The 15,281-nt window shown below is 48.6% G+C and overlaps 1 protein-coding gene across 13 annotated transcripts in view; it reads right to left on the bottom strand.

The window, feature by feature from the left end:
- The window catches only part of LOC121533092 (ankyrin repeat and KH domain-containing protein 1), a 52,591-nt gene that overhangs the window by 21,072 nt on the left and 16,238 nt on the right, over positions 1-15,281 (bottom strand). For 5 of the 13 annotated variants that reach the window (XM_041838860.2, XM_045226675.1, XM_041838867.2 and 2 more), the window contains exons 3-17: positions 12,200-12,356; positions 11,632-11,794; positions 9,735-9,882; positions 9,055-9,288; positions 8,775-8,869; positions 7,771-7,932; positions 7,021-7,102; positions 6,606-6,797; positions 5,107-5,216; positions 4,595-4,691; positions 4,054-4,181; positions 3,755-3,898; positions 3,479-3,584; positions 1,875-2,152; positions 1,057-1,341 (exon numbers count right to left, since the gene is read on the bottom strand). In XM_041838860.2, coding sequence (XP_041694794.2) covers positions 1,057-1,341; positions 1,875-2,152; positions 3,479-3,584; positions 3,755-3,898; positions 4,054-4,181; positions 4,595-4,691; positions 5,107-5,216; positions 6,606-6,797; positions 7,021-7,102; positions 7,771-7,932; positions 8,775-8,869; positions 9,055-9,288; positions 9,735-9,882; positions 11,632-11,794; positions 12,200-12,356 — 2,381 coding nt within the window. The remainder of the gene's footprint in view (positions 1-1,056; positions 1,342-1,874; positions 2,153-3,478; positions 3,585-3,754; positions 3,899-4,053; positions 4,182-4,594; positions 4,692-5,106; positions 5,217-6,605; positions 6,798-7,020; positions 7,103-7,770; positions 7,933-8,774; positions 8,870-9,054; positions 9,289-9,734; positions 9,883-11,631; positions 11,795-12,199; positions 12,357-15,281) is intronic. The other 8 variants (XM_041838918.2, XM_045226692.1, XM_041838892.2 and 5 more) reach the window with 7 other exon arrangements.

Below are 15,281 nucleotides of genomic sequence, written 5' to 3'. Positions count from 1 at the left end.
TAGAAACAAGGCAAACTTAAAAAAAATTAACAAAGCATCTAAAAGTATGAAACAGTTTTCACAAAAAACTGCAGAAATGTGATCAGGACAACTTAGACAGTCAGAAGAAATGAAGATTTGGGCTAGGGGATGGATAGGTCTGTTTCTATTAGATATGAGGGGATGGATAGGTCTGTTTCTATTAGATATGAGGGGATGGATAGGTCTGTTTCTATTAGATATGAGGGGATGGATAGGTCCGTTTCTATTAGATATGAGGGGATGGATAGGTCTGTTTCTATTAGATATGAGGGGATGGATAGGTCTGTTTCTATTAGATATGAGGGGATGGATAGGTCTGTTTCTATTAGATATGAGGGGATGGATAGGTCTGTTTCTATTAGATATGAGGGGATGGATAGGTCTGTTTCTATTAGATATGAGGGGAAGGATAGGTCTGTTTCTATTAGATATGAGGGGATGGATAGGTCTGTTTCTATTAGATATGAGGGGATGGATAGGTCTGTTTCTATTAGATATGAGGGGATGGATAGGTCTGTTTCTATTAGATATGAGGGGATGGATAGGTCTGTTTCTATTAGATATGAGGGGATGGATCGGTCTGTTTCTATAAGATATGAGGGGATGGATAGGTCTGTTTCTATTAGATATGAGGGGATGGATAGGTCTGTTTCTATTAGATATGAGGGGATGGATAGGTCTGTTTCTATTAGATATGAGGGGATGGATCGGTCTGTTTCTATAAGATATGAGGGGATGGATAGGTCTGTTTCTATTAGATATGAGGGGATGGATAGGTCTGTTTCTATTAGATATGAGGGGATGGATAGGTCTGTTTCTATTAGATATGAGGGGATGGATAGGTCTGTTTCTATTAGATATGAGGGGATGGATAGGTCTGTTTCTATTAGATATGAGGGGATGGATAGGTCTGTTTCTATTAGATATGAGGGGATGATAGGTCTGTTTCTATTAGATATGAGGGGAGGAGAATGTCAGAAAAGCAGAAACTCTTGATTACTCAGAAATAACAGAACACCACCAACAACTCCTAACCTCCTCCTCCTCTTCTTCCTCCTCCTCTCTGTTCCCCTCCTCATCAGACCCTGTATCCGACCCGGGCTGTGTGTGTGTGTTAACCCCCGGTGGTGCTGTGAGGGCCCCAGGCATGGTAGTGTTGGCCCCTACCCCCGGCCCTGGCCCCGGGTCCTGGCCTGCCTCCTGCTCCTCCTTCAAGCCCTTGGCCTCCATGTACTCTTTGGTGAACTGCTGCTGGGTCTTCAACTGCAGCTGGCGCTCCACCTTCTGCAGCTCCTTCAGAATCTTCTTCTTCTTCTGGACCTAGAAGACACGCACGCCACAGGGGAGAGAAATCAGACCTCTATCCATCTATCTATCAACATATTTCCTAGACCCATCTGGTCCCTTCAGACCTGGGTAGTGTTCATTAGGCACCAACCAAAATAAATAAATGAAACGGAGATGGAACTACCTGGACTGCCTGGAATAAGAAACACACATTTTCGCTTTGCATTGCAAAAAGTTACAACATTTTCCATTGTGTGCCCTTTACCTACCTGTATTGAGGGTCTATGACAGCATTTCCCAAACTCTGCCCTGGGGACCCCAAGGGGTGCACATTTTGGTTTTTGCCCTAGCAATACACAGCTGATTCAAATAACCAACTCATCATCAAGCTTTGATCATTTGAATCAGCTGTGTAGTGCTAAGGCAAAAACCAAAACGTGCACCCCTTGGGGCCCTCAGGCCTGCGCTTGGGAAACACTGGTCTACGACCTCATCCCCTCTAATAATTCAATAGGATCTCTGTGGTCCTATACCTATGAATGATCCATCTGTCTGTCTGCTCTCACCTGCTCCTCCCGGCTCTTCTTCAACTCTTCGATCTTGTCTTTGGTGAGCGGCTCTCCCTGGATAAGTTCCAGAGACTGCAGCTGGGCCTTCTCTATGGCTGAGATCCTCTGGCCCAGCTCATTAAGCTTCCCCTCCGTCTCCTCCACGATACACTCCAAGGGCTGGCACAGGTGGAATGGGGGCAAGGCCTCTGCATCCCCGGGACCCGGGCCGGGACGCACCCCTCCTGGACTGGAGGGGCTGGGAGGGAGGGCAGCCTGTCTCTGCTTAGACCAACCTGGAGAGGAGGGATGGAGAAAGGGATGGAGGGAATGAGGGATAACAGGATTAGGTCACACTACAATAAAGCCAATTCATCATCAGTTGAAGTCACGTCATCTTTAGACACTTTTGATATGTATACTGAACAAAAATATAAATGCAACATGTTTCATGAGCTGAAATACAAAATCCCAGAAATGTTCTATACGCACAAAAAGCTTATTTCTCTCACATTTTGTGCACAAATGTGTTTACATCCCTGTTAGTGAGCATTTCTCCTTTGCCAATATAATCCATCCACCTGACAGGTGTGTCATATCAAGAAGCTGATTAAACACCATGATCATTACACAGGTGCACCTTGTGCTGGGGACAATAAAAGGCCACTCTAAAATGTGCAGTTTTGTCACCCAACACAATGCCACAGATGTCTCAAGTTGAGGGGGTGTGTAATTGTCATGCTGACTGCAGGAATGTCCACCAGAGCTGTTGCCATAGAATTTAATGTCAATTTCTCTACCATAAGCCACCTCCAGCATCATTTTAGAGAATTTGGCAGTACGTCCAACCGGCCTCATAACAGCAGACCACGTGTATGGCGTCCTGTGGGCGAGCAGTTTGCTAATGTCCTTGTCGTGAACAGAGTGCCCCATGGTGGTGGTGGGGTTATGGTATGGGCAGGCATAAGCTACAGACAAAGAACAAAATTGCATTTTATCGATGGCAATTTGAATGCACAGAGATACCGTGACAGAGATTCTGAGGCCCATTGTCGTGCCATTCATGCGCCGCCATCACCTCATGTTTCAGCATGATAATGCACGGGCCCGTCACACAAGGATCTGTACCCAATTCCTGGAAGCTGAAAATGTCCCAGTTCTTCAATGACCTGCATACTCACCAGACATGTCACACATTGAGCATGTTTGGGATGCTCTGGATCGACAGCATGTTCCAGTTCCCGCCAACATCCAGCAACTTCACACAGCCATTGAAGAGGAGTGGGAAAACATTCCACACCTGATCAACTCTACGCAAAGGAGATCTGCATAACGCAAATGGTGATCACACCAGATACTGACTGGTTTTCTGATCCATGCCCCTAGCTTCTTTTTTTTTAGGTATCTGTGACCAAGAGATGCATATATGTATTCTCAGTCATGTGAAATCCATAGATTAGGGCCTAATGAATTTATTTCAATTGACTGATTTCCTTATATGAACTGTAACTCAGTAAAATCTTTGAAATTGTTGCGTTTATATTTTTGTTCAGTATAGAACAGGCCAAGCCAAGGCAAGGCTCTTCGTTTATAACAGGCCAAGCCAAGGCTCTCTGTTTTACCTTTGCTGGTGACGGGTGGCGGGGGCGTGGTGATGTTGGAGGGGGCTCTGTCTGGCTCCTGGGGGGGCACCACCATGGCCAGGGCCTGGAATGGGACACGAGGAACCTGGGAATAGAAGAGTGGTTGTAAAACATCAAACACTTTGACAACAGTTAAACATAACTTCCATGCCGGCCATTTCCTGTTTCAATAGCGCAAAACAATCTCATAAAATATTTTTTATCTGAGAGGGGTCTTACCTGAGAGGGGTCTTATGAGGGGGGTGTGAGTTTTACCTGAGAGGGGTCTTGTGAGGGGGGTGTGAGTTGGCAGAGGTCAGGCGCGGGGACAGACAGGATGTTGTTAGGGAAGTCTAGCAGGTAGGACACCACGTTGGTGTGGCCGCCCTTAGCAGCTTCAATCAGCATCGTCGAGCCGTCCTATTGGAGGAGAAATAGGAAGTGAGAGTAAGTCTGCATGTGGCTTCATCAAAGTTCACTTTTTCTATTCTGATCCTCTTGTTACTATGGCTGAGTTAAACAGCTTCCTTATGAGGTTGATGCTGGTGTTTGATGACGGTGTGTGAGTGTTGTACCTTCAGTCTGTGTGTGGGGTCAGCTCCATGCGCTAGCAGCAGTTCTACCACAGCTAGGTGCCCTCCAGCGCAGGCCAGAGACACCACCGTGTGGTCCTTGTTAGCTGTCGCTCGGTTCACGTTAGCACCTGGACACAAAACACAGGAAAGAAACATTCATATACCGCTTTAAATTCACTTCTAAGAATCAATTGTTTCATACTAATAATAGTTCAAAATGAATGTAGATCCCAAAGGAGGGACTTGTTTTTATGTTTTTAATGCAGTCTAACCCAAAGAATACTAGAACCGGGTTGTAACCAGTTCAGGAAACCGAACAGAAAACCGGAAAATAACATATTTCGAGGAACAGAACCATTATTCTAAAAGCATGGGAACCGGTTAATAACGTTATTTTAAATTCCAAGCATTTTTTTCACTCCCACAAGAAATGCCACCAAAGACCGTACGCAAAACACTCACTGTCACTTCAACTTCTCCTTCCAGTGTCTGCTATAGTAGGACATTGTAGAGGTTTAAAAAATAAAAGATGCAGTCTAACCTAACCCACCCTTGCTGATGAGGAACTGCACGGTGCAGAGGTGTCCTGCTCTGGCTGCCTTCATCAGGGGAGTCCTCCCCCCCTCAGACTCATGCTCCTGGAGGACAGACAAACAGGAAGTGGATTTTAGGAGAGGACATGGGTCCACACACACAGTTTTGTATTGCTATCCTTGTGAGGACCAAATAACGGATTCCCATCCAAAATCCTATTTTCCGTAACCCCTAAACCTAACCGTAACTCCTAACCCCAACCTTAATTCTAACCCTAAACCTAACGCCTAAGCCTAAAATAGTATTTTTCCTTGTGGTGACCAGCAAAATGTCCCCACTTGTCCGAATGTTCCTTGTTTTACTATCCTTGTGAGGACGTCTGGTACCCACATGACAGTAAAACAAAAACCACAAACACACAGAAAGATTAGAATGGAAAGAGAGCAAAGGATAGAAGAGAGGGGAAGATAAAACAAATGGAGGGAGATGGTGACAGAACGGGACAACAGGAGTGTGTACCAGATCTGCTCCTGTCTGCAGCAGAACGTCGGCCACGTCGGTGTGTCCGTTCTCACACGCGTACGTCAGCGCTGTGTCTCCTGTCGCCGTGGTAGCGTGCACGTTTGCCCCTATAGAGAGAGGTCAGAGTTCAGAGCTGACCCAAAAGAAAAACTAACAAGCCCTGTTTAAAAAGGTAGAAGTTGTCAACTTTACTTACAACAGCCATCTAGTTACTAGGCTAAGGCCTGGAGTCTCACAAGTTCCCTACAAAAATACTAACGATCAAACAAAGAATTCTCAATAAGCAACCAGGAGGTTTCCCTCTCTCCCCGTCCGCCCGCCTCTGTGTCCGTCCGTCCGTCCGCCTCTGTGTCCGTCCGCCCCAGTGTGTCCGTCCGTCCGCCCCAGTGTGTCCGTCCGTCCGCCCCAGTGTGTCCGTGTGTCAGTCCGTCCGTCCCTCTCCGTGTCAGTCCGTCCGTCTCTCTCTCCGTGTCGGTCCGTCCGTCCCTCTCCGTGTCGGTCCGTCCGTCTCTCTCCGTGTCGGTCCGTCCGTCTCTCTCTCCGTGTCGGTCCGTCCGTCTCTCTCTCCGTGTCGGTCCGTCCGTCTCTCTCTCCGTGTCAGTCCGTCCGTCTCTCTCTCCGTGTCAGTCCGTCCGTCCCTCTCCGTGTCAGTCCGTCCGTCCCTCTCCGTGTCGGTCCGTCCGTCCGTCTCTCTCTCCGTGTCGGTCCGTCCGTCCGTCTCTCTCTCCGTGTCGGTCCGTCCGTCCGTCTCTCTCTCCGTGTCGGTCCGTCCGTCCGTCTCTCTCTCCGTGTCAGTCCGTCCGTCTCTCCGTGTCAGTCCGTCCGTCTCTCTCTCTCCGTGTCAGTCCGTCCGTCTCTCTCTCCGTGTCAGTCCGTCCGTCTCTCTCTCCGTGTCAGTCCGTCCGTCTCTCTCTCCGTGTCAGTCCGTCCGTCTCTCTCTCCGTGTCAGTCCGTCCGTCTCTCCGTGTCAGTCCGTCCGTCTCTCCGTGTCAGTCCGTCCGTCTCTCTCTCCGTGTCAGTCCGTCCGTCTCTCTCTCCGTGTCAGTCCGTCCGTCTCTCTCTCCGTGTCAGTCCGTCCGTCTCTCTCTCCGTGTCAGTCCGTCCGTCTCTCTCTCCGTGTCAGTCCGTCCGTCTCTCTCTCCGTGTCGGTCCGTCCGTCCGTCTCTCTCTCCGTGTCGGTCCGTCCGTCCGTCTCTCTCTCCGTGTCGGTCCGTCCGTCCGTCTCTCTCTCCGTGTCAGTCCGTCCGTCTCTCTCTCCGTGTCAGTCCGTCCGTCTCTCTCTCCGTGTCAGTCCGTCCGTCTCTCTCTCCGTGTCAGTCCGTCCGTCTCTCTCTCCGTGTCAGTCCGTCCGTCTCTCTCCGTCTGTGTGTCCGTCCGTCCCTCCGTCTGTGTGTCCGTCCGTCCCTCCGTCTGTGTGTCCATCCCTCTGTCTGTGTGTCCGTCCGTCTGTCTCTGTGTCCGTATGTCTGTCTGTGTGTCCGTATGTCTGTCTGTACCTGCAGCCAGGAGGTATTTGACCAGCTCCAGGTGTCCCTCCTGAGCAGCCTCCATGAGAGGTGTGGAGCAGCCCAGTTCGATGTCGGCCCCGGCCTTGATAAGGAAGTCAGCCACCTCCAGGAACCCTCCACAGCAGGCCAGGGTCAGGGCTGTCTCCTGGGTTTCCTCCGTCTGGGCGTTGATGTTGGCACCTGGAGGGGGAGGGAGGAGAGAGAGCGATAAATAGAGTGAGAGAGAGAGATGGAGAGAGGTTAGTGTCTATTTTAGGAGTGAGACCCTCTCCAACAGGCCTGACAAAGCAGTTATTTCCACACAATAACATAGTATATGCAAGAGCATTGAACAGTGTGCAGGTATCCATTTATGTTCTAGTTCCATATGATCCCAGTTGCCAGTCGTCTCCCAGTTCATTACCCTGAGCCAGCAGCAGAGCCACCATCTCTTCATGGCCTTCTCTGGCTGCCTCCATCAGAGGGGTATAGCCTTCATCATTCACCTAGACACATTAAAACATCCAGTTACAGGACTCAGTGGCTGAATCCCAAATCACCCCCTTCCCCTCGCCCCGCTATTTGCACATTCACGTGCGCCTCCGCCATTTGCACAAGTGTCCCAAAGCAGAAGGAGTGAAAATGATCAAGGGCGTAGAGGCTAATTAGCCCCTCCAGTAGGCACTTAGACTGAGCCTGCAACGCTGCCGGCTTCATAGCGAAGTGGAATCCCATAAGGCACTGTGTTGTTTTTGTGCAATTTCACAAAAGAATGGAGAGGCGTGCCTAATTATATGACACGTGCATTGGTTTGTCTGATGTCGAGACTTGACACATGTAAAATATAAAAATACCTCCCAAATTAAATGTTTAACTGTTACGGAGGGTTGTAAAACGGCAGGGGGGGATTTGTTCATTTGAATTTCCTGCTTCTTTTATATGAATATGAATTGCATCATTCAAGTCAGGAGCGTCCTGAAGTTGATGGGTTTATTGATCCCCTCGCCACTAGTCACCCTCAGTGTGACAACAGAGGGCCCTCAGAGCGGGTTGGTAGGGGTGAGTCACCGTCTCTCTCTCTGTGTGACCCTAACCCATCAGAGGGCTGTAACCCTCATCATTCACCTACACACACACACATTCTAACATCCACTGTTATTGTGTTGCTACTCACCTCCTCTAGGTTGGCTCCTCTCTCTATGAGCAGAGCTGCTAGTTCTACGTGCCCGCCGCAGGCTGCCAGGGTGAGGGGCGACTCGAAGGAGTCAGCGGGCATGTTGACCTGCGCCCCGCTGTCCAGCAGCAGCCGTGCCACCTCCACATGCCCATCCTGGGACAGGAGACACACACACACACAGGGACAACATAAGCACCTGAGTGGGTTACACACACACACGCAGGAAGAGAGAAGAGAGGGGCTGTGTGTTGGGTCATATGCTCACCACGCAGGGAGAGAGAAGAGAGGGGCTGCGTGTTGGGTCATATGCTCACCACGCAGGGAGAGAGAAGAGAGGGGCTGTGTGTTGGGTCATATGCTCACCACGCAGGGAGAGAGAAGAGAGGGGCTGTGTGTTGGGTCATATGCTCACCACGCAGGGAGAGAGAAGAGAGGGGCTGTGTGTTGGGTCATATGCTCACCACGCAGGGAGAGAGAAGAGAGGGGCTGTGTGTTGGGTCATATGCTCACCACGCAGGGAGAGAGAAGAGAGGGGCTGTGTGTTGGGTCATATGCTCACCACGCAGGGAGAGAGAAGAGAGGGGCTGTGTGTTGGGTCATATGCTCACCACGCAGGGAGAGAGAAGAGAGGGGCTGTGTGTTGGGTCATATGCTCACCACGCAGGGAGAGAGAAGAGAGGGGCTGTGTGTTGGGTCATATGCTCACCACGCAGGGAGAGAGAAGAGAGGGGGCTGTGTGTTGGGTCATATGCTCACCACGCAGGGAGAGAGAAGAGAGGGGCTGTGTGTTGGGTCATATGCTCACCACGCAGGGAAAGAGAAGAGAGGGTCTGTGTGTTGGGTCATATGCTCACCACGCAGGGAGAGAGAAGAGAGGGGCTGTGTGTTGGGTCATATGCTCACCACGCAGGGAGAGAGAAGAGAGGGGCTGTGTGTTGGGTCATATGCTCACCACGCAGGGAGAGAGAAGAGAGGGGCTGTGTGTTGGGTCATATGCTCACCATGCAGGCTTCCATCAGTGCTGTGTGCATTTCATCCGTCTTATGCTCCTGATCTGCCCCAGCTTCCAGCAGAAACCTCACCATGTCCAGATGACCTGGAGGGAGAGGGAGAGAGCAGGGGAAGGAGAGAGTAACAGAAAGATCATTTAATTTAAATTGTTATTTTGTTGTCTATGAATGTTGCTTTTGGGGGGCTATGTGAGCGAGCACCACAAGAAAACATCTAAAGCAATCAAAGGGAACAGTGAATACATAGATGAGAAGTGAAGTAGAGTGTCACCTTTGTAGCAGGCCAGTGTGAGGGCGCTCTCCTTGAACTCGTTGGAGTGTGTGTTGATCCCGGCGCCGTACTCCAGCAGAACCCTGGCCACATCCACGTGGCCCGCGCTCGCCCCCTCCATTAGGGGTGTGTGGCCGTTCTCGTTGTGGTCCTCGATGTTGGCCCCCTCCTTTAAGAGAACCTTCACCACATCTACGAACCCCCCGGCACACGCATACGTCAGGGCTGTGTTACCTACAGGGAGAGAGCCCATACGTCAGGGCTGTGTTACCTACAGGGAGAGAGCCCATACGTCAGGGCTGTGTTACCTACAGGGAGAGAGCCCATACGTCAGGGCTGTGTTACCTACAGGGAGAGAGCCCATACGTCAGGGCTGTGTTACCTACAGGGAGAGAGCCCATACGTCAGGGCTGTGTTACCTACAGGGAGAGAGAGAGAGAGAGAGAGGCGGAGGGAGAGGAGGACTAGATACAATACTTGTGTTAGTGCGGTTTAGATTTAATGCAACTCAATGGAGCTAGATGGGGCCAGATGGGGCATATTGTCCAAGCAGAAATCTAAACATTTTGGTTTGGACCAACAAATAATGAATAGAAATAACCACACGCACATTGAGCAAGGCAGATGGAAAACGATAAATATGTGTGTGTGTGTGTGTGTGTGTGTGTGTATATTCGTACCAGTGGAGGACTGTGCGTTGGCATCAGCCCCGTGGACCAGGAGCAGCTTGACGATGTCGACGTAACCTCCGCTCGCCGCCGCCATCAGGGGAGTGATGTCACCTTTAATCCCCCGGTCCTCCACGTTGGCATGCATGGCCAGCAATACCTAACAACCAATCACAGCAGGGGTCAGAGGTCATACAATGTAAATGTACAGTGAGGGAAAAAAGTATTTGATCCCCTGCTGATTTTGTACGTTTGCCCACTGACAAAGACATGATCAGTCTATAATTTTAATGGTAGGTTTATTTGAACAGTGAGAGACAGAATAACAACAAAAAAATCCAGAAAAACACATGTCAAAAATGTTATATGTCTGCAAAACATGACTTAGTACTTGGTGGCAAAACCCTTGTTGGCAATCACAGTGGTCAGACATTTCTTGTAGTTGGCCACCAGGTTTGCAAACATCTCAGGAGGGATTTTGTTCCACTCCTCTTTGCAGATCTTCTGCAAGTCATTAAGGTTTCGAGGCTGACGTTTGGCAACTCCAACCTTCAGCTCCCTCCACAGATTTTCTATGGGATTTAGGTCTGGAGACTGGCTAGGCCACTCCAGGACCTTAATGTGCTTCTTCTTGAGCCACTCCTTTGTTGACTTGGCCGTGTGTTTTCTTGTCATTGTCTTGCTGGAATACCCATCCACAAACTATTTTCAATGCCCTGGCTGAGGGAAGGAGGTTCTCACCCAAGATTTGACGGTACATGGCCCCGTCCATCTTCCCTTTGATGCGGTGAAGTTGTCCTGTCCCCTTAGCAGAAAAACACCCCCAAAGCATAATGTTTCCACCTCCATGTTTGACGGTGGGGACGTTCTTGGGGTCATAGGCAGCATTCCTCCTCCTCCAAACACAGCGAGTTGAGTTGATGCCAAAGAGCTCGATTTTGGTCTCATCTGACCACAACACTTTCACCAATTCTCCTCTGAATCATTCAGATGTTCATTGGCAACATCAGACGGGCCTGTATATGTGCTTTCTTGAGCAGGGGGACCTTGCGGGCGCTGCAGGATTTCAGTCCTTCACGGCGTAGTGTGTTACCAATTGTTTTCTTGGAGACTATGGTCCCAGCTGCCTTGAGATCATTGACAAGATCCTCCCGTGTAGTTCTGGGCTGATTCCTCACCGTTCTCATGATCATTGCAACTCCACGAGGTGAGATCTTGCATGGAGCCCCAGGCCAAGGGAGACTGACAGTTCTTTTGTGTTTCTTCCATTTGCGAATAATCACACCTTCTCACCAAGCTGCTTGGCGATGGTCTTGTAGCCCATTCCAGCCTTGTGTAGGTCTACAATCTTGTCCCTTACATCCTTGGAGAGCTCTTTGGTCTTGGCCATGGTGGAGAGTTTGGAATCTGATTGATTGATTGCTTCTGTGGACAGGTGTCTTTTATACAGGTAACAAACTGAGATTAGGAGCACTGCCTTTAAGAGTGTGCTCCTAATCTCAGCTCGTTACCTGTATAAAAGACACCTGGGAGCCAGAAATCTTTCTGATTGAGAGGGGGTCAAATACTTATTTCCCTCATTAAAATGCAAATCAATTTATAACATTTTTGACATGCGTTTTTCTGGATTTTTTTGTTGTTATTCTGTCTCTCACTGTTCAAATAAACCTACCATAAAAATTATAGACTGATCATGTCTTTGTCAGTGGGCAAACGTACAAAATCAGCAGGGGATCAAATACTTTTTTCCCCCTCACTGCATGTGCTGTAGATAGTTTGTGGGGGACTGAAACTCATTCTGACATAACCCCAAAAAGAGAAGACAGTTCACGAAAGTTACTAAGATGTTTTTGAAAAAGAACGACTACACACTCGCGTACAGACACGCACTGCTCTCTCTCACACACACCTGTGCGAGTTCATAGTATCCAGCAGAGCAGGCTAGGCAGAGCAGACTCTCTCCCTCCTCAGTGTGTTCGTTGACGCTCCTCCCCTCGTCTAGTAGCTTCCTCACAGCGTTCACGTCTCCGTCCGAACACGCCTCCGCTAGACTACGGCTGAAAATAACCAGACTGCTACAATTACTGCCACTGTGACAGGAGAACACACAGGTCCCTTACATACATGCATTAACACACAACGAATACCAACACACACACACACACACACACACACACACACACACACACACAACTAATGCCCACACACACACACAGCTCATGATCACACTTCTGCTATTACAGTGACAGAGAAACTACCAGACATATGATGCTTGACTAAACTGTTTGATCGAGTGACATTTTGATCACGGAGGTAATACATTGACTGACATTCAGATATTGATTGCTATATTCAGTTGGTCTCACATACTTGTCAGCCTGCCCAGCGTTGAATATGTTCTCTTCTCATGTCTGCTAAATGACTAAAATGTAAATGTATTGATATATATTGACGTACAGACTGGGGTAGATACATACTTGTCGGCCTGGCCAGCGTTGAGTGTGTTCTCTGCTCTCATGCGCGTCAGGGCGGCAGCCGCCTCGTCCAGGGCACAGCTCACTGACGACGTCAGCCTCCGCAGCACCTCGGGATCTGCAAACGCTTTACCATCCGCAGTTGACAGTTTACCAATGCCTTCCGGGTTAAAGGTCATCACAGCATGGGGGAAAAACCACACCAAAGAAGCCAGGCAGGTGATCGTAGAGGCAAGTCCAGCCACAGCCAATCCAATCCATGGTTAGTAGAGGCATTCATTAAAACAAAAACACACAAGCATGGGTTAGATCCAAATCAGGAAAACTGAGATTTGACAAGCTTAACAGTCTTGGGTATATACACTGTGTACAAAACATGACACGAGTGCTCTTTCCATGACATAGACTGACCAGGTGAAAGCTATGATCTCTTATTGATGTCACTTGTTAAATCCCCTTCAAATCAGTGTAGATGGAGGGGAGGAGACAGGTTAAATAAATATTTTTTATTGAAGCCTTGAGATATGGATTCTGTATGTGTGCCAAACAGAGGGTGAATGGGCAAGACAAAATATTGAAGTGCCTTTGAACGGGCTGTAGTAGGTGCCAGGCGCACTGATTTGAATGTGTCAAATCAGTGCGCCTACAGATCCTCTGTAGCTCAGCTGGTAGAGCACGGCGCTTGTAACGCCAAGGTAGTGGGTTCGATCCCCGGCACCACCCATACACAAAAATGTATGCACGCATGACTAAGTCGCTTTGGATAAAAGCGTCTGCTAAATGGCTTATTATTATTATTATTAAGAACTGCAACATTGCTGGGTTTCACACTCAACAGTTTCCAGTGAGTATCAAGAATGGTCCACCCCCCCAAAGGATATCCAGCCAACTTGACACAACTGTGCGAAGCACTGGAGTCAACATGGGCCAGCATCCCTGTGGAACACTTTTGACACCTTGTAGAGTACATGTGGTCCTCTGTAGCTCAGCTGGTAGAGCACGGCGCTTGTAACGCCAAGGTAGTGGGTTCGATCCCCGGGACCACCCATACACAAAAAATGTATGCACGCATGACTGTAAGTCGCTTTGGATAAAAGCGTCTGCTAAATGGCATATTATATTATATTATACATGCCCTGATGAATTGAGGCTGTTCTGAGGGCAAAAGGGGGTGAACCTCAATATTAGGAAGGTGTTCCTAATGTTTTGTACACTCTGTCTATGTCTACATGTTAAAAAGGTCAAGAGATATTTCACACTAAGTAATGTGAGAGTAGCTCCACCTTCCCCTCTGAGAGGCTAGGTGGAAACCGACCTGACCCAGTCCTCACAGATCTAACCCTAAGAGCCTGGGGGCTAGACTAGAGCCCTAAAGGGCTGGGGGCTAGCTGGTGTCTAGGGAGTAGGGACTAGCTAGGGGCTTGGGGGCCTATAGGCTAGCAGAGCTCGGTCATCTGCCTCCTGTGTGTGAATTATAGATGACGACTAGAGTGGTGGACTAACACTGTGTAGAAAGTATTGGACAAGAGAAACAGCAGGGAGAAAAGCAGGAATGTCATACAAGAGAGTGTGTGGGAGGGAGGGGAGGTAAGGGGAGGGGAAGGAAGAGAAAGCCTGCAGAAGAGAGCGAGAGGACCGAGATGCAGGGAAGAGAGCGAGATGCAGGCATGAGGATAAAACAGACCGCTTGTTCTGTTAACCTACATTGAAGGACCTCTTTCACAAGGAGCAAGACCCACTTCCCATCCAGGGAGGCCATCCAAGCCAAAATACTGTGTTTTTTATTTTATTTTTATTTTATTTCACCTTTATTTAAACAGGTAAGAAGCCAGTTGAGAACAAGTTCTCATTTACAATTGCGACCTGGCCAAGATAAAGCAAAGCAGTGCGATAAAAAACAACAACACAGAATTACATTTGGGATAAACAAAACATAAAGTCAAAAATACAACAGAAAATATATATACAATGTGTGCGAATGTAGTAAGTTATGGAGGTAAGGCAATAAATAGGCCATAGTGCAAAATAGTTACAATTTCGTAATGAACACTGGAATGATAGATGTGCAAAAGATGATGTGCAAATAGAGATACTGGGGTGCAAATTAGCAAAATAAATAACAATATGGGGATGAGGTAGTTGGGTGGGCTAATTTCAGAATGGCTGTGTACAGGTGCAGTGATCGGTAAGGTGCTCTGACAACTGACACTTAAAGTTAGTGAGGGAGATAAGAGTCTCCAGCTTCAGAGATTTTTGCAGTTCGTTCCAGTCATTGGCAGCAGAGAACTGGAAGGAATGGCGGCCAAAGGAGGTGTTGGCTTTGGGGATGACCAGTGAGATATACCTGCTGGAGCACAGACTACGGGTGGGTGTTGCTATGGTGACCAGTGAGCTAAGATAAGACAGGGATTTGCCTAGCAGTGATTTATAGATGACCTGGAGCCAGTGGATTTGGCGACGAATATGTAGTGAGTGCCAGCCAACAAGAGCGTACAGGTCACAATAGTGGGTAGTATATGGGGCTTTGGTGACAAAACGGATGGCACTGTGATAGACGACATCCAATTTGCTGAGTAGAGTGTTGGAGGCTATTTTGTAAATTACATCGCCGAAGTCAAGGATCGGTAGGATAGTCAGTTTTACGAGGGCATGTTTGGCAGCATGAGTGAAGGAGGCTTTGTTGCGAAATAGGAAGCTGATTCTAGATCTAACTTTTGATTGGAGATTCTTTATGTGAGTCTGGAAGTTGAGTTTACAGTCTAACCAGACACCTAGGTATTTGTAGTTGTCCACATACTCTAGGTCAGACCCGCCGAGAGTAGTGATTCTAGTCGGGTGGGCGGGTGCAAGCAGCGATCGGTTGAAGAGCATGCATTTAGATTTACTAGTGTTTAATAGCAGTTGGAGGCTACAGAAGGAGTGTTGTATGGCATTGAAGCTCGTTTGGAGGTTTGTTAACACAGTGTCCAATGAAGGGCCAGATGTATACAAAATGGTGTTGTCCGCATAGAGGTGGATCCGAGCGTCACCAGCAGCAAGAGCGACATCATTGATATACACAGAGAATAGAGTCGGCCCGAGAATT

This window comes from Coregonus clupeaformis, chromosome 2 (assembly GCF_020615455.1).
Source record: "Coregonus clupeaformis isolate EN_2021a chromosome 2, ASM2061545v1, whole genome shotgun sequence".
Taxonomy (NCBI): Eukaryota; Metazoa; Chordata; class Actinopteri; order Salmoniformes; family Salmonidae; genus Coregonus; species Coregonus clupeaformis.
This window is presented reverse-complemented; position numbering and strand designations above follow the sequence as displayed.